Below are 25,763 nucleotides of genomic sequence, written 5' to 3' on the forward strand. Positions count from 1 at the left end.
TAAAATAACCTTTATATATGTTTAAGGTTGTGAGAAAAGAAAGCCTAAACAAGTATACACTGATATGTGTGAAATCAGATTTGAAAAACTGATTTTTGTAATTATCGATAGATAGGTATCTGTCGAGCAGCTGTCGAGTATCGGGCTAAAACTGCCTTTTAAATCTCGATAGATGCCATCTGTCGAGTTAGCTCTCGAGTTTTAAAATATAGTACTTTTTCACTTATTTCTTGGACAGATTTGCATGGCTTCAATACTTGAACTTGAACTTTTGTTCCTTGAAGTATTAAACACATCCTAGATCTACCAAATTACAAGTAAAGTGCGTTTTGTCAAATGATTAGCTAATTCTAAATGACATATGTTCTTAACATGATTCACATATGTCCTAACATATTCCAATCCACTAAAGAAGGATTATGGAACTTCTACTGATAAAGTATGTCATGTATGTGGTTGCAAGCCAAGATGGGTCCCAACACACCTTAGAGAGGTATCTCTCTCTCACTCTCTATATATAACATTGTTATCTAGTCCCTTTAAATTCTTGAAGAAATGCCTTAACCAAACTTTCCATCACCAAAACTCTTCAAAAAAAAGGCTTGAAAGTTGGAAGTTTAGGTAAACCATCTTGTTTGATATTGATTCATTCATTTGAGTTTCAAAACTTCGTATATCTATGATTAGGATTAAGGGTCTACTATTTCAAATTTTGGAAATGGACACTTGACATTCTTGAATAAAAATTCTACATTATTGCTCCCTTTTATTATGTTTATTGATGCAATTATTATTTTAACCCACTTTAATATATGATAAAAGCAATTAGAAACCCAAGCAATTTTGCAATACTGGTGTATGCATGTTCTGTGGCAACATATTCACCAAAGTTCATAAAAGTATCATTTTCCCAAAATTTGATTGATAGAAATCATCCTTTGGATGGAAGTGCCATTAACAAAGCTAAAATCACCCACTAATAAAATAAAATAAAATAAAATCCATGGCCACAAATATGGCCCTAACCAAAAATTACATCATTACAAAATTCCTCAAAATTAAGAAACATAAAGAAATTTCATATATATATATATATATATATATATATATATATATATCAATGGCCTAATTAAATACAATGACCGATTTTTGGACCAAGAAAACTTCTTGGTTATAAGTTGATATTTCCTTAGTTAAAAGTTATGCTGAAAAGTTGCTAAATTGCCATTCTGCCAAGTTGATGCAAGTTAACTATTGTTAGCAACTGACATTTGTAAAGTTCATTTTCAATAAGATTTGTTTTCTATAATTAAGTAATTTATTACTGGCTTATGATGCCGAATTTTTCATTAATTGTTTGTTCTCTTTGTGTGCAGAATCCCTTTTTGCAAGATATTTGCTGATTTTCTTTTGAGAATACTAAATGTAAGACGGGGTAATTTTTTCTGTTCTGAATTATTAATATGTTTGCCATTAATTTGATGTACTATTGAAGTTCCTTGCTATTGGGAGATTTTTAAAATCTTGAATTGGAAGTGCCACTTTTCTATTCATCACAGTTGTGATCTATTAGTGAACACTAAATGGTGAAAATTACAATATGCCAAACTGGATATTGCTATTGAATTTCTCAACATGCAAAGAAAGGTTCAATACCTCTCTTCTTCTTCATTTTTTAATATTTTTTTGTAAGTAAAGTTTTCATACCTCTCTTTTATATCTTATGTGCAGGAAATCCTGTCTTTATTGAGGCTTCCAATTTGATAAGGTAGCAAACTGCCCCTAAGCATAGGGCAAGCTTACTCATAATTTTTCAATAAAATGTTTATTTTTTCATTTATTATCTTTTTATCATAACTTTTTTTCTCTCAAAAAGCTCTAGATAGCCTCCCTCTCTTTCTCTCTATTCTTGCAGTAGGGGACCCCATTCATGTTAGGCGCTATCTTACAATAAGTCTGATTTAGGTTCTTAATTTATATATATATATATATCTATATATATATATATATATATATATATATATATATATATATTTTTTTTTTTTTTTTTTTGTATAAAGCAATATTCACTAAGTGATTACCATTAACCACAATGATTACAACAAGTCCCTATTGATATTTTCTTTATTTTTATCACAAAATTTTGGATTCATGAATCAAGCTGGGATTGTAACAATAAGAGGAATGATATTGAGTAGTCAACGATGTAGCTAATGGATTTTGCCTCATCTTCAATAAATTTATCCTTTGTGTAGATCAAGACATATGTACCTCATCCTAAATTTTTGGTCACATATAAGTTAATATGCCCTTATTTAGATAAAGATTTCAGTGCCAATGTAGATCTCCTTAGTTAATCCGCTACGTCAAATTTGGTACCTCAAAATTTTCCTTCATGGTATTCTTGCTTTCTAACAATTTGACAGGTTAACCAATTGTGAATGACTATTGATTGGTTCCATGCTCAGGTAGTACACATTCTATGTTTCACAATTTTTTATATATACGAGGCCTATGCTTGCGTTTCATAATCCACAAACCTGACATATTAATCATTACTCTTGATCTATGTTATATAATCTCTCAAATGACTCTCCATTATTAGTGGTTAATGTTATAATTCAACAATTTAGGATTCTGCTTGCTGGTTTTGCCCACCCCTTATATGAGACCATGGCTTAAAAAAAAAAAAAAAAAAAAAAAAAAAACTAAATGGAAATTTATGGATCTATATAGGAATATCATTGCACTGATTTGGTTCCATGGGAAGTTATGCAGATAGCAAGAGAGCAAGGCTTTCATTAAATTATTTTCTCATTTGGCAATAGACTCGTGGAGGATATATTTATAAGAAAGAGGATTATGCCTTGACAAATAACAATTGTAATGGAAGACATTCGAAGCTTGTTGGCTCAAAGAATTCAAATATTTATATGTTGGACATAGAAAGGTGTTACGCCCCGAACCCAAGTAAGAGCTAGGCACGTGACAACAACCACACACTTATAAAGTTTACACCGTACAAGTGTGTAAGGCTCTCTTAACAATTAAAGAATTATCCTCAAAGAAAATTTTATCAAAAAATTTAAAAATATTCTCAATAATGCAATTCTCAAAAGATCTCCAGATAATAATCTTCCAACATCAAAATAAAAATAAACTAATTCCTTTAAATCCAAAGGACTACACAAATGGTAATCTTAAACATAAAAGTTTAAATTTTATTCCATAGATTTCCTAGACTTTACTCATGCCCACATCTTAGCGGAAGCCCAAACATATGCTACTCTTCCTGATCAAAATCTGAAAGGAGAAAGAGGGGGTGGGTTAACAACTCAATAAGTAACCAAAATCTTAAGAAGTTCAATTAAGCAATAGATCTGTAATGTATAAGATATAATATGTGTTTTCAAAAGTTATAATATACTATGTGTTTTCAAATTAACTGAAGAAGTTTCATAGTCGTAAAATAATAAGTTGCACATAGATCACATACTTTAATCTTACAAATATATCATAGATGGTTTAGAAAATAGTCAGTTTCTCATATATTCAGAAGTTATAACTGACAATATGTTCCAAAAATTCATAAGCAGTCTTAGTGACTCAAAATAGTTCCAATACTCAAACATCTTCATAGTCATATATGTAGTTTTAAGGACTCAAAATAGTTCAAATATTCAAACGTAATTCATATTTCTTAACAATCTTATGACTATGATCACGTTATATCCTCATGACTGGGTATCAGAGTACCAATGAATAACCTCCATTAGATAGGTATCAGAGTACCAATGAATAACACCCATTGGTTTGGGTATCAGACTACCAATAAATAACCCCCATTAGATTGGTATTAGAGTACCAATGAATAACCTCCATTGGTTTGGGTATCAGAGTCAAACATAGTCAGATTGTCCAAAATCATATATATCAAATTATAGTTCAAACCAAAAAAATATATCTCATTCAAATAATATATATAATCATATATTCAGTATTTAATATATTTTTGATATTTCTATATTCTTTTAAATCAATATAGCAAAAAAAAAAAACAATTAAATAAAATAAATCTTATATTCAATAACCAGATATATTTGTGATAATTTTTTACTTGAAATCAGTAATACAATAAAAATAAAATTGTAATAACTGTAAACAATTTTTAATAGTTAAAATCCGCAAAATAAAACCTAATATTTCTCACTATTAACTCTCCTACAGTTTCTCTATGGCTATATTCCTCTTTCTATTAGTTGTATTAACTCTGTTTAAAATTTATTTCACGCAAAAAAAAAAAAAAATCCAAAGCATTGTGAAATATAAGACTCTCCTCACATGATTATTTGGGCTAAAAAGTCAAAGCATTCATATGGATTAAATGCTCTGTAAAGCTGTGTACAACCTTTAACAAAAAGCTTCTATCTCCATAGACACTAAAGTCTAATAAGCTATTGGACTAATGGTGGTCTAACCTATAGTCCACTGTTTTTTATAATAAATATTTACAAAAGAGTAATATGCACCCAAAGCAACTCCATGACCAACAAAGCTCCAGAATTAAAGATATTACAAAGAAAGATGTGCAATGAAAAAGGGATTTTATCGCCCAAATTCCAACCCTTCTCCGTTCACACTTACGTCGTAAAACCCGCATAAATTTTTAGATAATTTCGCTACTGTCCACAGTACCAACATAAAATATATTCTAATTCCAAGTAATGCTTAGATTTGACAAGAGAGAGATTCTAAGGTCACATATATGGTGGCGGGTGAGGTCGTGGTGAGCTCTCGCCTATCATTGAGAACTGGGGCAAGTGACGGAAATAGACTTGAGTAAGAATGGTTCACGATGGAACGTCTGCGACATAAGAATGTAAGGTCGCAACAAGGAACAACTTAGCAACTCAGAAAAATTCACAACTAAAGTTGTTTCTTAAGGATCTGTAGATGAACATTTCGTTAAAGTTAGGACAAAATTTAGCTATAAAATTAGTTGTAACTTAAAACTGCAACTTTAATTAATATTTTTTTTTTATTGAAGGTGACTTTTGACAAATCTACCTTTGGATTATATTTTTTTCTTATATCTTTCATGCTTGCAAAATTTCTAGAAAATTAAAAATCAATAGTCATGTCATCAATAAATTGTTGAAATTACAAGTTTTTGTAGATTAAAATTATACATAAAATATAAGCTCATAGATCATATAGTAAATAATATCTGATTTGCACAAAATTTGATAAGTACATTAAGAACATAAAGAACATGCAATTTAATAGTTTGATTGTCAAAATACATAATAATGTTAATTTTTTTTAAAGGAAGTTGTAGCCTTGAGTTACAACTAACTTTGTAATTAAACCCTGTCCTTAAAGTTATTGAGTTACTATTTATTAGTAATTTCTGAAAACTAAAATGGTGAGCAGCCTGATGCAAGGTAGTTTTGGGTAAGTTCAGTCAAATTGTTGTTGTAAAGTTATTTTGCAGAGCCTGATCCTGATACCCCCAATAAAATATTTTTTGTTGTTGGTTGGAATAGGATAAAAGTAGGAGGTTGAAAAAAAGTTTGCATCTTCTCATGGTACGAAATCCATGCACGTCTTGTTCATAAAACCATCCCACGCACGCCAAGTGCATCACAAATCTTGTGCCCTCCCCAGAAGACAATCTTCTTCAAGTTTCATAGAATAATAATTTTGGAAAATACTAGTACAATCTATTACACACTTGAAATTACCATTATATACATTGAACTAAACTAACACTAATATTTAATATCATTAATTAAACCTTTAATTCTATCACTCCTTTTGCTCGTGCATCACACAAACACCCACACACTTCCCATTTCACTCATTCTCCTTCTTTACCAACCATAACGTCTCTCTTTAAAAAAGAAGAAGAAAGGCTTACCAGCTACCACATTCACCTTGCAACCCTTTCACGAGACTAACGTGCACTCCTCTAATTTTCATATAAGCACCACCCCCACCATACTAGTCCTTTGTTCACTGTAATTCAACACCCTTATTCCAATGGCTGAGACACGATGTGGTGATAGCACATCTGGAAATCGACGTAAGGGCATGGGAAAGCGTACTATGGCAACGGTAGAGGCAGAGCCAGTGGTAGCAGCAATGGCTCCATGTGGGGCATGCAAGTTTTTGAGGAGGAAGTGCATTAATGGGTGTATCTTTGCTCCCCACTTTGGCTCGGACCAAGGGGCAGCTCGGTTTGCAGCTGTGCACAAGGTATTTGGTGCAAGTAACGTATCAAAGCTCTTGTTGCATATACCAGTGCACCAAAGACACGATGCTGTGGTTACAATATCATATGAAGCTCAGGCCAGGTTGTCCGACCCAGTTTATGGTTGTGTGTCCACTATACTTGCTTTACAACAGCAGGTTGGATTTTTCTTTCTCTCATTGTTTCCATGAAATATACTCCTACTTGCTAAGCTCATTAATTAATTAATTTAAAGGTGATTCATATTTAATTTCTTGGAAAGATTTATTTATATATTCTCTTTTCAATGAATTTCTTTTCTCTTTCTATATGTAGAAGAATTAATTAATTAATAACCTTTCTTTGTGCCCATTATTTTAGTAAATTGGCCATGTTATAGATTTTCACTCAAATTTGGGTACTGATTGCATGACTTGACAGCCACAAATGATTTTTTCTTATTAGGTAAATACACACACACACACACACACATATATATATATATATATAGGGGAAGGGGGAACAAATGATTTTTTTTTAATTTTGAACGAAATTAAATTCTATAAGAACGTGGTGTAAAACTCATGTTTTACCCCTCCAATCCCGCCATGTCACATCATCTTATCACATATTTAAGAATAAACACAATCATACTCAATTAATTCTAATACCCATATATAAATCCAACCAAATTGAAAATCTATCGAGATGTTATTAGGTGTGGTAGGATGTATTGAATTTTAAGTAAAATGCTGATGTGTTAATCGCTTATTGGATGGTGTAAAATATGAGATTTACATCCAATTCTTACAGAATTTAATCTCATTTTGAACTTCATTGCTAAACCTTCAAACGACAAAATTTAATGCAGGGATCATCTTCATAAAAGCAAACATAACCTTCACTTTTTAGTGTGTTTAGAAGTAATTTTTTTGTTGAAAGTTTAGGGGGTGTTTGGTAGATTAGTTCTAACACATTTCCACACATTTTAAATAACCTTACACATTTTTTCATCCACACGTATATCAAAAACACCCAAACAATATTACTCAAACTAACCAACCAAATAGGCCTTGCTTATTGCTGAAGTTAGTCAAAGCACGATTACTCTCAAGGAAAAGAGAGTTTGAAAAAATTGCAATTTAACAAATAAGTTAAACAAATAAAAGAAAAGGCCTCTTGTCAAAGGGAAACTATCAATCTTCAAAATTGACATTAGTGGTCTGAACCCCAAAAGCCGAAAACAGCCATACCCTGACCCAGAAGCAGAATCGTCATCATAGTCATACATAACTTCTCCTTCTTCATTCTCCTTTAATTGTTTTTCATAAAGGGCAGCCACGTTTGTGTATGTGTGTTTTGCGAGAGAGATTTATGAGAAACTAGAGAAGTTTTAAACAATGAGTACGGAGAGAAATAAAATTGCTATTAATTAAGTGAATAATGTGTAAATCAATTAACAAAACTGTTGTTATATATTCAGGTGGCATCTCTGCAAGCCGAGCTGGCCATGCTGCAAACACAACTTATAAACAGTAGGTTTGCATTCGCAAATTCCCTTCAGAACTCGCAACAACAGCCGCAAAACATTGCAGTGCTACAACCAGCGTATTCCAACAACTCTTCTGCTTCCAATAACCTCATCAGCATGAGTGCCTTCACCTCAAATTTCGACATTGTAGCAGAGACTGCACCATCCCCACACAGCTTAGAGCCTTTGCAGCTTTCAAGACCGTCCCAAGATGAGGAAGAAGATGAGGAAGAGAGTCACATTCCGCATGTGTTTGGCAATGAGATACTACATCGGAGTTGACTTATCTTTTTGCTTATTATAGCACCTTGCACTCACACACACATATTCATGCACAATTACCTGCTTTTATGATAATGCTATGTTAGCTAATCGGAATATCTTAGTCTCAGTTTGACATAATTAATTTTGCCAACTTATTTTACTATTCAGCTTATTTTTACTATTATTTAGTTTATTTTTGTTATTATTTTTGGGTCTCACTACACTTTTTGGTATTATTTATAAGTCTCACTATACTATTTCAGCTAACTTTTACTTTTAACTACAGTACTTTCAGCAAAAAAATTTTAGTTTTAACAAAATAAGCAGATTTCAAACAGACCCTTAGATCTATCAATATTTTCATTGGGAAAAGCAAAAAAAAAAAAATTTACATATTACATACGGCTTGTTGCTAGTCCTTGAAACATTTACAAGTATGATCATAATGAAAATCTTATTATTATACGGCTTGTTGCTGCTTACTTTGGCCCCATTTGGTAGAGTAGTTTAATAACTTATTTTTAGTTTTTAAACAATATTATACATATTTTTACACATTTTTTCACTCACACATATTTCAAAAAAAATATAGATAACATTACTAGAAAAATGTTACCAACGAACTTTTTAAGTGTTTGATGTTAATACCATAGCAACTACTGAACTACATACTAGTACAGTACGAGAAGTCTCTTGCAGCTTTACTGCCGGACTTCAAGAACACACAAAGTAGAAACCTGCCATATTCTCGGAGTGCCGCTTAAAAATTTCTTTGCTCATCACACATTCTTTACTTCTCATTCTTAAGGTTGAAATTGTGCGCCACAATTAAATAGACCCTATTTTCTTTTATTTATATATTTATTAGTATTTAAATTTTTCCCAAGAGTCTTATAACTCAAGTTGTATTATTTAATTTGATATTTTTAACAAAGATGCTAACAATTCAAATTTCTCTCTCCCATTTTAACTATTACATTATCAAAAAGAAGTATTTCAAATTTTTTAGAAGCATTCAAAATAGTGAGGCACGGATACAACTTTACTGATATATATATATATATATATATATATATATATATATATATATATATATATTATATGTTCAAATTTTATGTGTGTAGATTAATCTTTTTATTTGATTGTTGTCTACTATGAATAAATTATTTTGATTTCTTATTTAATGATATAATACATATATTTTTTAATCAAATGAGATTTGAAAAAAAATTAAAAAAATTTACATTTATTAGCTTGTGCATGACAAGTATATTATTATTAGCATATAATAGTTTTTATTTTATTATGAATATAGATTAATATATTTAAATTAATTTTACTTTCAGAATTCTCCATTGTTTTAAAAATCGAACCAGATCGGCCGGTTCAACTAATTAAACCGAAAACTGAACCTAGAATAGTTTTGATAAAAACTAGAATAACTGGTAAAAAACCATCAAAACAGGTCAAAAATTGGGAAAAACTGAGAACTAGAAAATTTTATGGTTATTTGACTGTTCTAGTTTTTAAAACCATTATTATTTTTTTCTTTAATCTTGCCACCCTAAGCTAAAATAATAGCATTGATCATTTGAGGTTGTTAGCGTGCATCAAGGATGGAGTCATTTGTTGGCTTTGAGGGGTAATGCATGACTACGTAAGGCATAGTAGTGAGGCAACATATCAGCATGGCATCGGCAAGAGCACTCTCTCTCTCTCTCTCTCTCTCTCTCTCTCTCTCTCTCTCTCTCTCTCTCTCTCTCATTTGAGTAGACGCAAAGCCTCTCTTAATTCTCTGATTTATAGACCTAGGCCAAAATGTCCAAATACCACTTTATATATATATATATATATATATATATATATATATATATATATATATATATAAATACTTTGCAATTTACCACTGTTTACAAAATATTTAGCAATCTACTACATTTTTAAAACTCGATTTTGTGAAAATTGAGTTTTTCATGGTACTTGAGTCCATGGAACTCGAGTACCATGAAAAAAATTTGAAATTTTTTGATGTAACTCTAGTTCATGGAACTCTCGATTTTCACAAAATCGAGTTTTGAAAAGGTGGTAGATTGCTAAATATTTTGCAAATAGTGGTAGATTTATACATATTTTCTCAAATAGTGGTATATGGTCATTTTGGCCCACAAACCCATGTGCTAGGCGTATTTTATGCTAATATAGAAATAGATAGTAAAGCTTTAATAGTTATGATAAAAATAAAAATAAAAAGTAAATCTTTAATGGTAGAAGAGAGTAGAACTATCTAGATGCACTTTTTTTTTGAGAAACAAACACACACACGCACTTGAATAAATTTGTAATTGTCATACATTTGTTTTACCAAAAATGGTTTGTTTACTTGGACTACCATGAACTGTCATGTAAAAAAATTAATTGTCATTCTATAGTCGTGATCCTCATAGCATCAATTCAATTAGGTTATAATTCTGCATCAAAATGAATAACCGAAATTATATAATAATAAAAAAAGGAAAGAAGTGAATGGCCATTTAATTAGCTAATTATGGATACTTAAGGGCATAAAGAATAGAGTAATTGTCATTCATCTTTTTTTTTTTTAATACCAAAAACAGTAATACTTATTAGAACATACAAACACGAACATAATGTAAAGAGTTTTTTAAACAGATTTATAATACATTACATAACCAGAGTACCACTACATAACATCAGTTCAATCAAGTTATAATTCTGCATCAAAATGGATAACCGAAAATATATAACAAAAAAAAGAGGAAAGAAGTGAATGGCCATTTAATTAGCTAATTATGGATACTTAAGGGAAAAAAATAGAGTAATTTTCATTCATCTTTTTTCTTTTTCTTTTTTATAACCAAAAACGGTTTTTTTTTTTTTTTTGTTGAGAAAATAGTAACATTTATTAGAACACGCAAACACGAAAGTGATATATAGAGTTTTTTTAAAAAGACTTATAATATATTACATAACCAAAGTACCACTACAAAATGGTCTAACTTTTGTAGCAGTAGCCTGAGGTTATAAGAATTGAAACTCTAACACATATATTTGAGAAAATAGTAATACTTATTAGAACACACAAACACGTAAATAATATATAGAGTTTTTTAAACAGGCTTATGATACATTACATAATCAGAGTACCACTACAAAAGGGTCTAACCTTTGTGGTTTGTTTACTTAGACCCATGAACTGTCATGTAAAAATTTAATTGTCTTTTATATAATTGTGATCATCATAGCATCAATTCAATTAGGTAATAATTCTGACAACAAAATGGATGACCGATATTTATATAAAAAAAGAAAGAAAGAAAAAAAGGAAAGGAAAGAAGTGAATGGCCATTTAAGTAGCTAATTTTCGTTACTTAAGGCATGTTAATTTGGGTGTAATTAGCATAAAGCTCATAGTAATAAATTATTTAATGTATTTTAAGAAATATATTGACACAGGCCAAGTATGTCATCAATAAAATTTGTATGTACCAATTATTTATGTCATGTGGTATACTTTATCCAAATCATACCAATTAAAGGAAGGAAATGACATGTGTCATTGCAATATGCTTTGAGATAGAGACATGTAATTATTGTATGCATCCACCAGTTGTGGAATCCAACTTTTATAATATACTAGCCGTGAACCCGCGTGTTGTGTGTGATAATTATTTTTATGGTGGTTTGATTAATTTTTTTTTTTTTTTTACAATTTAAACTAATTTAATAATGAGTAATGTATTTCGTAATCATATTTTTATTTATTATAGGAACTGTAAACGCACAATTTGTACCCAGGCCCAAACGCGTGATGGGTTCAGGCCCAAATGGCCTTATACAATCAAATTTTGTAGATGTGGGCTTGAAACCTAGGTCTTATGGATATTGGATTACAAATGGAGGGCTAGATTGCCACTTCGCACACAATCAAATGGTGAAAAAAGTGAGAAATCCTCCTCGGACGTAAGCCGAGGAAGTCTTATATTGATCTTCTTTCTTTGGATAGTAGCTTAAAATTGAAGGTGAAGTCTACAGTACTTTCTTTCTCTCTCTTTTCTTTCTTTTTCCTCTGCCCCCCTCTTACAATGCCATTTCTTTTTCTTTTATATCATTCTTCTTCTTACCTTCATCCTCCACGTGTAGCACAAATTACCCTATTAGATACTTGTCACATCCACCACCCTCTGGAAGTCTTCAAACAATAGCAAGAAGGCTGAATTCTACTGTTCAGGGGTCATTTCCCCATTAATGTGGCCAGGGAGGTAGATGCAGGGTCTTTAATGTAGAGGTAGCAGCCTTTTCTCCAGATATTTCTATCACATCCTTGCATCTAGAGGGTGCTTGGATCACCCTCTTACCCATAAGCTTTTCCAGAGTTCTGCCTTTAACCTTCTTAGCCAGTCCCAGGGTCATTGCTGGGCTTGTCTGAGGAGACATTCCCCCTCGGACAACTCCTCGGACCTTTACAGCGTAGACTAACTTGTGAGCCTAGAGGCCTTAATCAAAAACAAACTGGTACCCGTCAATAAAGCTCAAAGCCCAAATGTTTACTCGGGAATTTTTACCCCCCACAATAGCCCCTAAAAACTTTATTTTTCCCCACCCATCCGAGGAGAGAAATAGAGTTTTGATTTGACCAGAATACCTCCCACACGCTTTGTAGACTGCCACGCGTGTATGGGTCCTTTCATTCCCTGAAAAACGCTTCTGATGCTTTGAAATTCGGAATGCGCGCATTTATGACCGCAAGTTACATCCAGTTCCCCACGTTCAACGGTAAGATGAACATCCAACGGTCCAAGTTGCCCCCTAAAAATTTGAGCGAGACAAATTTAATTTTGAGGCCGCCTCTCGCACTTCAAAACGCTTGGAAACCCGCGCCTTCATTCATTTCTGCAGAAATCAATCGTATCAAATTATCAATCATTGCCTTTTCTCTCCAAAAATTCGTGAAGAACCACATGACCAACTCCAGTAAGTTTTGCCTTTCTTTACTCCTTTCTTCTCGGATTCTGTCCTCAGCTCCCTTCTAAACTCCTTTCTTCTTTAAACTCGTATTTTCGTTTCTCCTAGATGGGTAGATTTAAGTGTCTGGTTGACACCGAAGCCGGTATGGAAGGGTTTAGGGCCAAGTACCATATTCCCAACGACGTAGGTCTAAAGTATTGCCCAGTAGAAGTTGTAGGCGGTGCCAGGAAAACAGAAGAAGTCATCATTCCAATGATTGCCTTCATAGAAGGTGGAATGACTCTCCCTATGAGAAATGTGACCAGGGAGTACCTTCGCAACCATAGGTTGTGCCCAGACCAATGCACACCTAACGTATTTAGGGTCTTAGGTAGTGTCGACGCTCTGAATGAGCAAATGGGCTTAAACCTCACATGGCACGACGTTGCCTTTATGTATGAGTGCCACAAACTTAAAAACATAGGATATTACATCAAGTTACAGTCCAGCATAGTCAGGCTGATCTCTTGTCTACCTAAATCCAACAAGGGCATGAAGGACGACTACCTCATCGCCTCAGGGAACTGGATAACGGCCTTCACTGCCCAGTCGTATGGGGAGATCTAGGTGTGACTCCTTAGGAGTTAAACTCCTTAACTCGTGATTCAATCCCACCGCCTTCATTGCTTTAATCCTAATTGCACATTATTGTTTTTGGTTTTCACTTTTGTCACTGATCTAACCATGTTTATCCCTTTGAATGTCTTTTCTTACAGATAAACAACACGTACGCCCATGCCTGAGCTTCTGCAACGTTGCCGACTTAAATCGCATTCTCCGCTCAAAAGTCTTCGTGAGTGAAGATCTACAAGTGAAGGCAGCACATTTGATATTAGGATATGATCCTATATCCTCGGACTTCCAAGAGATAGAAAACACTATCATCGCTGGGGATAAACGACGTAGAAGGATAAACGTCGCCAGACCAAGCTTCCTCTCCGACCAAGATCTTCCCGACGATCCCAACACCATCCTGTACACACGCCTAATTGCAGCAATTCACCTCTCTGTGCACTCCCAGACAACTGCTGTCCCAGAAGAGCAAGCATCCTCACTGCACTCGTTGGACGAGGAGATAGACCAGTTTCAACTCGAGGATGTCGAAAGGCCTCGAGGAAACCCGTTTGTCGTTCTCTCGGACGAGGAGGATGAGCCTACCGAGACTTCGAGGATAGAAGGTTTGATAATCGCCCGCCCTGACTCCAGCTCCGAAGAAGAAGAGATGGACGTCTTGAAGGGACTAATATAGAAGAGGGGCGAGAAAGTCTCCAAAAAGGGAGCAGGTGGGTCAGAGGTCCCTCCATCTTTGCCCCCACCCCCTCCTCCGTCCGATCCCAAGCCTCCTGTTGCGGAGCCCAAGAGGAAAAGGAAAGGTGAGGCCGAGGAGGCAGATGAGGAGAAGCAAAAGAAGCAGAAACAACAACAACAACAATAACCCCAGCAACGAAGACCTGACAAGGGCAAGGGACGTGCCTCGTCAGTGGAAAACGGGGAGATCAGGGATCTTGCCGAAGTGCGCCGTGCACCGGCTAACTGGTCTCCCGAGCTTAAACTGGACGGGACACCCATCTCCAGTCAGTCCAATATTCAGGATGTTCCAACAAGGCCATGCTCTCCACCTGGCCGATGCCTTGGAACGCCCTCTCCTACTGCCCAAGGACATGGAGGCCTTGGACAAGATGAATCAGTCCCACCTGTTCCTTTCGCTAAAAAGGGACTTGGCCTTGGTAAGTTTTTAAATCCTTTCTCCATTTTATTTTTATATCACACCTCATTGTAGGAGACATTTTTATGTGTTTGATATTTTGATGTCTTGTCACAGGCCGTCCAGGAAGTTTTTGCTGCCGAGAAGTGGGTGGAGGATTCTCAAAAGAAGGCTGGACTTGAACTGGAGCTTCGGTTGGAGATCGAGAAGTCCCTAGGTCAAGCCCTTGCACAAAATGAGAAGCTCACCACACAGCTGGCGGAGCAAAAAAGGGAAAGGGACGGTGCTGAGGCCAACTTGAAGACGATGAAAACCCAGATGGAGGGGCAATGCAAGCTTCTTCGTCAGAAGGATGAAGAGCTATCCAAAGCTTAGCAGAAGCACTCTGACTTGAAGAAGGAGCTTGCAAAGATGAAAGACGAGGCCCGCACCTTCAAGGACTCGCTAGAGGCCGCGAAGAAGGCTGCTTATAAGGAAGGGGTAGCGGCAATAGAGGAACAGCTGACAGAGGAGTTCGCTGCCCTGTGCCGAGAATACTGCCAGCAAGTTTGGAGGGAAGCCCTGAATGTAGCAAGGGTTCCTTCAACTTCCGAGCTGAGGAAGCTCGAGAACATTTGGCTTCCCCTAGACATACAGGAGATAGAAGAGCTTCCTCCTGTTGCCCCTGCCCCTGCCCCTGCCCCTAAGACAGTTTCGTCCATGCCCCCTCCTGTAATCCCAGAGCCCGTTCCTACTCCTACAGAACATACAAGTTCCAACAAAGAGAAGGAACAGGGTGAAGGTGCTGAGAAGGTCATGGGCCAAAGCGCTGAGGCTATCGTCCCTCCACCAGTGCCAACAGAAAAAGGAAAACAAGTGCAATCCTCTTTTGAGATGGAGCTGAAGAGCACTGAAGCGACCGGTACTTCCGAGCAAGACCCTCCTTCAAAAGCTTAGGGCCGAGCCTAGGACTTCTCCTTTTTCTTATTATGTAGCAAAGGCTTTTGTAATGTGTATTAGAATTAATTAATGAAAGATTGTCCAATTTAATTTTCATTTGACTTAGACTTTTTAGTATAAGAATTCCCATCAGCGCAAGAATGAATGAGTGGAACAGTCAACTCCACTTTCAATATTTGAACTATCATAACCTTAACAACAGTACATACGCTTAACTTATATTTTACAAATTATACCTCAAGAATACAACACATGAGACACAATGAGGCACACCTAACAACCTGACTTAGAATTCAATTTGAGGCACAAAGTGACCAAACTACTTCATCACCATTCAAGGACTCGACATAAATAAACTTTGTCCTAATGATAAGTACGATATCAATTTGTACAAGGTAGATGGTCCGAGAGCCACGCATATCCAAATTCTTACTTGATACTTAGAATTTGTAACTTAAAAATGTTAATCTCAACAAAGTAGAAGGTCTATGGACCTGGCATAACTAAGGTTATGTTTAACAAATGATAAGATATCAATTTCCACAAGATATGTGGTCTGAGAGCCATGCATATCCAAATTTCTGTTTGATACTTAAAAATTGTAACTTAAGATGTTAATTTCCCCACAGTAGAAGGTCTGTGGACCCGACATAACTAAGGTTCTGTTTAACAAATGATAAGATATCAATTTTCACAAGGTATGTGGTCCGAGGACCATACATCACCAAGTTTCTGTTTGATACTTAAAAATTGTAACTTAAGATGTTAATTTCCCCAAAGTAGAAGGTCTATGGACCCGGCATAACTAAGGTTCTGTTTAACAAATGATAAGACATCAATTTCCACAAGGTATGTGGTTCGAGGACCATACATCACCAAGTTTCTATTTGATACTTAAAAATTGTAACTTAAGATGTTAATTTCCCCAAAGTAGAAGGTCTATGGACCCGGCATAACTAAGGTTCTGTTTAACAAATGATAAGATATCAATTTCCACAAGGTATGTGGTTTGAGGACTATACATCACCAAGTTTCTGTTTGATACTTAAAAATTGTAACTTAAAATGTTAATTTCCCCAAAGTAGAAGGTCTATGGACCCGGCATAACTAAGGTTTTGTTTAACAAATGATAAGACATCAATTTCCACAAGGTATGTGGTCCGAGGACCATACATCACCAAGTTTCTGTTTGATACTTAAAAATTGTAACTTAAGATGTTAATTTCCCCAAAGTAGAAGGTCTATGGACCCGGCATAACTAAGGTTCTGTTTAACAAATGATAAGATATCAATTTCCACAAGGTATGTGGTCTGAGGACCATACATCACCAAGTTTCTGTTTGATACTTAAAAATTGTAACTTAAAATGTTAATTTCCCCAAAATAGAAGGTCTATGGACCCGGCATAACTAAGGTTTTGTTTAACAAATGATAAGACATCAATTTCCACAAGGTATGTGGTCTGAGGACCATACATCACCAAGTTTCTGTTTGATACTTAAAAATTGTAACTTATAAACCCAAATACATATTCATAATTTGAACCACGAACGATAAAAGTGCTTTTTGTTAATAATAATACCTTCGAAGGTTGTTTACATTCCAGGGGTGTTGTACAATTTTTTCATCTAGATTAGCTAGCCGATATGATCCTATGCCTGCTACAGAGTTGATCCGATAGGGTCCTTCCCAATTTGGTCCTAGCTTTCCCCAAGCTGGGTTTTTGGCGGTACCCACAACTTTCCTCAACACCAGATCCCCAGGCACTAGTGGCCTTAGCTTCACATGGGCATCATACCCCCGTTTAAATTTCTGCTGATAATAAGCCATTTGGACCATAGCGGCCTCTCGCCGTTCCTCAACTAAATCCAGGCCTTTCTCTAGAAGGCCGTCGTTATTTTCTGGACTAAAAGAACTCGTCCTTAGCGTGGGAAAACCAGATTCTAAAGGTATCACTGCCTCGGCCCCATAAGTCATAGAGAATGGTGTTTCTCCAGTGGATCTGCGCGGCGTAGTTCGATATGTCCATAAAACATGTGGTAGCTCCTCTACCCATCTACCCTTCGCGTCATCCAGCCTCTTCTTGAGCCCACTGACTATGACCTTGTTAACGGCCTCGGCCTGCCCATTTCCTTGAGGATAAGCTGGGGTGGAGTACCTGTTTATGATGCCCATGTCGCTACAATACTTCCTGAAAGCTCTACTATCGAATTGAACGCCATTATCTGAGATAAGTGTGTGTGGTACCCCGAATCTAGTGATAATATTCTTCCAGATAAACTTCTTGGAGTCGGTATCCCTAATATTTGCTAAGGGCTCAGCTTCGACCCACTTGGTGAAGTACTCGGTTCCCACGAGTAACCATCTTTTGTTTCTCATAGCCCTCGGAAAAGGCCCTACTATATCCAATCCCCATTGAGCGAAAGGCCAAGGACTAGACAAATGATTAAGGACTCCCCCAGGCTGATGAATGATGGGAGCAAACCTTTGGCATTGGTCACACCTCCTCGCGTAGTCTTGAGCTTCCCTTTGCATATTGGGCCACCAATATCCCTGAGTCAGAGCCCTATGGGCTAAGGACCTTCCCCCAGTGTGGCTTCCACAAATTCCCTCATGCAATTCTTCCAAAAGTGCCTCCGTTGACTCGGGGTGTACACATAACAAGTATGGTCCGGAGAATGAGCGTTTATACAATTTCTGATCCTCGGATAGCCAAAAACGAGGTGCCTTCCGACGGATCTTATCTGCTTCAGACTTGTTCTCGGGAAGAACGTCGATTTTTAGAAAAGATACCACAGGGTCAATCCAGCTAGGTCCGGGCCTTATCAGATGGATATAGACGGCCTTGATAGTGGTCAGAGTGGGTTCTAGCAGGTCCTCAACGAGGATAATCCTAGGCAGACACTGAGCCGAGGACGTTGCCAAGGTGGCCAATGAGTCTGCATGTGTGTTTCCACTTCTGGAAACGTGAGAAAGGATAAAAGAATCAAATTCTGATCGTAAACATTTGACCTGGGTCAGATACTCTTGCATTCTTGGATCCCTAGCCTTCATGGTCCCCGTCACCTAGCCGACCACTAACTGAGAATCCGAGAACATATGAACTTCCTTTCCCCCCATCGTGCGCACCATGTTCATACCGACTAAGATCGCTTCGTACTCGGCCTCGTTATTAGTTGCCGAGAACGCTAATCTCAATGAATTTTCGAAGACAATTCCCTTAGGGGATACCAAAACAAGTCCGACGCCGGACCCCCTCTGGTTGGCTGCCCCATCAACGGACACTTTCCAAATCGGAAGTCCTTTGTCCATGATCATGCCAATTGATTTTTCACCCATATGTGATTCCTTCGCAGTTTCTTCTAACAATGGTTCAGTAAACTCCGCCACCAAATCTGCGAGAACCTGGCCCCTCACCGAGGTGCAAGGCATGTATTTGATATTAAAAGCTCCCAAAATAGTTCCCCACTTAGCTACCCTTCCGGAGTAGTTAGCACTGCATAACACTGACTTGAGAGGCAGTTGCGTCAAAACCACCACAGTGTGGGACTAGAAATAGCGAGGAAGCTTTCGCGTGGCATGGACCACGGCCAAAAGTGCCTTCTCCAAGGCAAGTAACGCACCTCGGCTTCATTCAAGGATTTGTTGACGTAATAGACCGGTCTTTGCACCCCGCCGTCGTCCCTTATAAGGACCAGGCTGACTGCATGGACAGCCACTGCTAGGTACGCAAACAGGACTTCATCAACCTCCGGCCGAGACATAATGGGTGGCCGGAAAAGATATTCCTTAAGTCGCTGGAAAGCTAAAGCGCACTGCTCGGACCATTGGAATCCTTTCCATTTATTTAACAGTTGGAAAAAAGGTCTGCACCGGTCGGTTGACCGATAGATAAATCTGCTGAGAGCAGCGATCATTCCGGTTAACTTCTGAATTTCCTTTGGGTTCCGAGGTGGCTATAAGCCTTGGATGGCTCTGACCTGCGCCGGGTTCACCTCTATCCCTCTATAAGTCACCATGTAACCCAGAAAATTTCCAGAACCCACGCCAAAAGAACACTTTGAGGCGTTAAGGCGCAGCTTGTACTTTCGAAGTATTTGAAAGATGTCGTCCAGATCTTTCACGTGCGTGGGTATTGTCTTACTCTTCACTACCATATCGTCCACATATACCTCAATAGTCTTTCCAAGTTGCGACTCAAACATTCTGGTCATCATCCTTTGGTAAGTAGCCCCTGCATTTTTCAATCCGAACGGCATCACTTTATAGTGATAGTTCCCTGTTAGAGTAATGAAGGCCGTCTTCTCCTGATCATCTGCCGCCAATGGAATTTGGTGATAGCCCTAGAAGGCATCTAAAAAGCTCATCCGAGGATGTCCGACCGTGGCATCCACAAGCTGATCGATGCGTGGCATCGGGAACGAGTCCTTTGGGCAGGCTTTGTTTAAATCTGTAAAGTCCACGCATACTCTCCAATTTTCGTTCTTCTTTTTCACCACAACGGTGTGCGCCAACCACTCTGAGTAGAAAACTTCTTTAATAGCCCCGACCCTCTTGAGCTTGAGCACTTCTTCTTTAACAGCCTCAGAGTGCTCTTTGGAGGAACGCCGAGGTGGCTGCCTTCTGGGAATAATAGCAGGGTTGACGTTCAAATAATGACAAATGAAGTTTGGGTCAACCCCTGGAGCCTCGTAGGGATCCCAGGCAAAAACATCGATGTTGTCCTTTAAAAACTCCAGCAATTCCATCTTCTCTTGGGGTGGTAAACGTACCCCAGCTTGAAAGAACCTTTCGGGATCATCAGCTATCAAAAACTTCTCCAAATCTTCACACATGGTCTCCTCCGACGTCACCGCTTCGGGCGCATCCGGAGTCGTTAATTGCTATAAGTCCTCTCCGGCCGAGGACTGATGCAGTACTGCAGCAGATATGCATTGCCTTGCCACGCCACTGATTGGCTACCAAGAATTTCTTCGATGAATTCCCCCGAAGGGAACTTTACTTTAACATGCAAGGTGGAGGAAACAGCACCTAAAGCGTGCAACCAAGGCTTGGCGAGGATGGCCGTGTAGGGGGAATACGCCTCAACCACGATAAAATCCACCTCAACCGTTTTCGAGCCAGACTGTACGGGCAATCGAATCTGTCCCTTCGGTATGACAGCTTTGCCTTTAAAGCTTATCAGTGGCGAGTCATAAGGAGTGAGATCCTCCAGTTTCAACCTCAGCCCCTTGAATAAGTCAGGGTACATGATATCCGCGCCGCTGCCTTGATCGATCATCATCCTTTTTACATCGTAATTCCCTATCCTTAGAGTGACCACCAGAGCGTCATCATGGGGTTGGATGGTCCCAACCTTATCCTCCTCTGAAAATCCCAGGACAGGCACATTCCCCTTAATCCTTTTCGGCTTCGAGCCTGAGTCCTCGACCTAAGAGTGTGAAACTACCATCACCCTGGTAGGACAGGAACCGGTCTTGCTAGGTGCGGCAAAGATAACGTTAATCGTTCCCAAGGGCGGCCGAGATGAGTTGTTCTTCTGATTATTTGAGCCGGACTAACTGCCTTGCCCGTTAGGCTGGTACAGATGCTACTTCAATTTTCCCTCGCTAACAAGCTGCTCCAAGTGGTTCCAGAGGGTTCGGCAGTTCTCAGTAGTATGACCCACATCCTGATGATATTGGCAAAAAAGCTTCTGATTCCGCTTTGTAGGGTCACCCTCCATCTTACTAGGCCACCTAAAGTAAGGTTCCTTACGAACTTTCTCCAATAGTTGGTGCACTGGCTCTCGGAATACAGTATTAACTGTTTGAGGAGTGGCCGAGCCAGACTGCCTAGAGTGATCTCTCCTAGGCTTATTGTTGTGATACCTGTCCAACCTGAAATCCCTCCTCTCCTGAGGGATAACCTTCCCCTTACCCTTACCCTGCTGTTGATCTTCTTCAACCCTTTTGTATTCGTCAATACGGTCCATGAGGTGACGTACACTCCATACGGGCTTTTTGGTCAAGGATTTCCTCAAGTCATGATTAGTGGGAAGGCCCACCTTAAAAGTATTAATCGTCACCTCGTCAAAATCTCCATCTATCTCGTTAAACATTTTCCAATATCTATCGGAGTATGCTTTCAGCATTTCCCCCTCCTTCATGGCCATAGATAATAACGAGTCCAACGGTCGAGGAACTCTGCTACATGTAATGAACCAAGACGCGAATGCCCTAGTAAGTTCACTGAACGAACCGACTGACCCCGACTTTAGTCCATTGAACCATCTCATAGCAACAGGTCCCAAGCTAGAAGGGAAGACTTTGCACATCAAGGTTTCATTATGAGAATGCACCGTCATTCTCTGATAAAGTGGCTCACATGTTCCACCGGGTCTGTCCGGCCATTATAAATGGTGAAAGTGGGCTGGGTAAACCGTCTAGGGAGCCTTCCATTCTCAATCCTGTGTGAGAATGGTGATTTGGAGAGTTGGTGTAATGCTCTGCTCATAGCGTCGTTCCCCAAGCCCCTAGAAGGAAGCCTCCTATGCTTACGACCTGGTAGGTCATCCTCTTCGCAAGAGAAGGTTTCGCCGGGGGGGTCCCGGACCTTGAATTGTAACTGCTTCCCGGGGATTCCCCCGAAGAAGGATTGGATGGGGGTGAAGCCCGTCTTCGTCTGACACGGCGCAGCTTCTTCTTGAGGTGGTTAATCTCCCTCTGCATAGCCTTGGCATCATCCTCATGGGAGGCACTGCCTCCACCGCGCATATGACTCGCGCTAGGATACATGGTATGAACGCTTCCCTTTCGATCCCTCTGGCGCTCAAGACGCTCAAAAAGATCTTCGGGTTATGATCCCTGAGATTCTGCATGGTGTGAACCTAAACCTGCCATCATGCTCCAATTCCTTCAACGCTAGATTTCCCACAGACGGTGCCAATTGTAAGCACTCAATTTGTACCCAGACCCAAACGCATGATGGGTTCAGGCCCAAATGGCCTTATACAATCAAATTTTGTAGATGTGGGCTTGAAACCTAGGTCTTATGGATATTGGATTACAAATGAAGGGCTAGATTGCCACTTCGCACACAATCAAAGGGTGAAAAAAGTGAGAAATCCTCCTCGGACGTAAGCCGAGGAAGTCTTATATTGATCTTCTTTCTTTGGATAGTAGCTTAAAATTGAAGGTGAAGTCTACAATACTTTCTTTCTCTCTCTTTTCTTTCTTTTTCCTCTACCCCCCTCTTACAATGCCCTTTCTTTTTCTTTTATATCATTCTTCTTCTTCCCTTCATCCTCCACGTGTAGCACAAATTACCCTATTAGATACTTGTCCCATCCACCACCCTTTAAAAGTCTTCAAACAATAGTAAAAAGGCTGAATTCTACTGTTCATGGGTCATTTTCCCATTAATGCGGCCAGGAAGGTAGATGCAGGGTCTTTAATGTGGAGGTAGCAGTCTTTTCTCCAGATATTTCTATCACATCCTTGCATCTAGAGGGTGCTTGGATCACCCTCTTACCCATCAGCTTTTCCAGAGTTCTGCCTTTAACCTTTTTAGCCAATCCCAGGGTCATTGCTGGGCTTGTCCGAGGAGACGTTCCCCCTTGGACAACTCCTCGGACTTTTACAGCGTAGACTAACTTGTGGGCCTAGAGGCTTTAATCAAAAACAAACTAGTAACCGTCAATAAAGCCCAAAAGCTCAAATGTTTACTCGGAAATTTTTACCCCCATAGGAACAATCATATATGTAATATAGAAATAGTCATAAATCATAAATATAAATTTTGTCACACAAAAATGAAAAATAATACAAATTTTCTCAGAAATTCAAAAGGCAAGTTAACGAAAATATTCATTTTTTAATTTTATTTATAACATTTTGTGAATCATTAAAAATAATATAAAATTTAGAAATTATTCTTTTAGTTTTAAACAAACTTTCTCAAACCTTATTTTTTTTGCCTACAATCCAAAACACTGAAAAACATAAATAAATAAAAATTAATAAAATTTAACAATGATTAATTGGACTAATTAGGAAAACAATTTGTTGTTGATAATCTATTAAGGTTATTTTCTTTGTAGAAATTATAATTTTGTCCACCCAAAACATATTATCAAATAAACAATTATTAGTAAAATCTAAGAATTAAATTTCTATATATGCATTGTTATAATAATAATAATAATTGCAAAAACTAAAATTTGTCACCCATCTGATTATTGTCGTTTGGCTAACCTTTATTTTTCTCTAAATAAATGGCATTAATTATAGAATACTTCTAATACAACTATTAAGAGTACTTTGTCTACCACAAATGATTAAAAATAAACAAAAATCATGCTATGTAATATAATAAATACCAAATTATCCAAAACATGCTATGTAATATAATAATATTATGTTTTTATATGCTATATTTAATTATTTATAACACAATAGGATAACATTTAACAATCAAAGAAAAAAAAAGTTTAAAAAACAAAAATAAATTGCATTAATCCAAAGTAGAGTTATAAAGAATATAAAAACTTATCAACCTAAAGCATTTTTAAAAAATCCACCAAAAATTTGAGAGAGAGAGAGAGAGAGAGAGAGCCTTTTTTTGTGAGGGAAACTATGCATAGAATGGAAGAGATAATGACAAATTTATAGTAAAAGAGTGTGAATAAGAAGAGATAAAAATAAAGGAAGATGAAAGGAAAGAGGAAGAATGATATTATTGAAGAGGGTAGTGGGGAGATGAAAAGGTAAGGGAGAAATAAAAGTTGGAGAAGTAGTGGGGAGATGAAAATGTAAGGGAGGAAGAAAGGTTGGAGAAGTGTAAATTTAAAAAAAAATAAATGTTAAAAACTTATGGAGATCAACACAAGTATCATTTGTCCTTGTGTCGTCGTCCAGAGTTGAACTTTACCTACATCAACTCGTCCAAGAACAAGAACATACAAGGATGCTCGTCCATTGATAACCAAGTTATACAATGAGGATTCTCCATAGACAAGTTTATCTACAGACGACAAGTACATGGACGACCAAAATATACTTGATGAGTTTTGTGGGAAATCCTCCATTGCATTCACATAAGCAAAATACGACACGTTGCTTGATATGTGGAAGGAATTTCACATACTACGCTCCATATAACCCATTTTCTTTATCAACCACCAACATCACCCACGATGGTGGTGGATCCAAACAAGTAGACCCATGTCTAACTCTCTATAAAAGGGGTAAATTCTATTCATCCAAGTTAAGTTCTAACTATTCATTATTTTCTATCCTTGTGTCCTAGAGAGAAAACTGACTTAACCGTCGGAGGGTCCTTGCTCGGGTCACACCAGTCACCTTTGACAGTTCTTTCTTTCTTTTCAGGATTCACAGCCATTACTGTAGCCCAAAGTCAGCCTACTAATTTTCATGCATCATCAAAAACAATTACAGGAAAATTAGAAAGGAAAAGATAATGACGTGAACATTGTTGTGGCTCAATTAGAGCGTAACAATAATAAATATTACACTTCAGCTTTTAGATATGTATTGATATAGACTAGTATATAACATGTGCTTACATACGGAAATGATGAATTGTAGTGGTGCTATATATTAATGTTAGTTTGAGTTACTAAACATATATGACATAATTCAACTAGGACATTTGGAGAAATAAAATAGTTTTACTTGCAATTTTCATGATATAGGTTACTCCAAGTTTCTCATTACATTACTATTACGTATATAATTTTGAAAATTACTGTTGGATACTACATATACAATATAAATTCACAATTATTGTCTATGATATTCTACTAAATACAACACAAAATAAAATAATAAATTGGTCAAATAGTATCTCCTAAATTGAATGTTGATAGGTGCTTGGGATCGTTCAGCTCAATTATAATTTGTTAAGTTCAATATCTTCACATATAGAATATATGAATAAATATAGTATAAAAAATATGCTCATTAGTTCAGAGAAAAATAACAACAAAAATATAAATAATTTAATTTGTATGAAAAACTAACAAAAGCAAAATCTAATTTTGATTTTAATTGAATTCTCTCTCTCTC

The 25,763-nt window shown here is 37.1% G+C and overlaps 1 protein-coding gene across 1 annotated transcript; it reads left to right on the forward strand.

Annotated features, from left to right (window-relative positions):
- The first annotated feature begins 6,042 nt into the window (after window positions 1–6,042).
- On the forward strand, window positions 6,043–8,045 carry LOC142609604 (LOB domain-containing protein 20). Its single transcript, XM_075781233.1, has 2 exons — window positions 6,043–6,411; window positions 7,716–8,045. Exons 1-2 carry the CDS (start codon window positions 6,043–6,045, stop codon window positions 8,043–8,045), a joined length of 699 nt encoding a protein of 232 aa, XP_075637348.1.
- The last annotated feature ends 17,718 nt before the right edge of the window (window positions 8,046–25,763 follow it).

This window comes from Castanea sativa, chromosome 9 (assembly GCF_040712315.1).
Source record: "Castanea sativa cultivar Marrone di Chiusa Pesio chromosome 9, ASM4071231v1".
Taxonomy (NCBI): domain Eukaryota; kingdom Viridiplantae; phylum Streptophyta; class Magnoliopsida; order Fagales; family Fagaceae; genus Castanea; species Castanea sativa.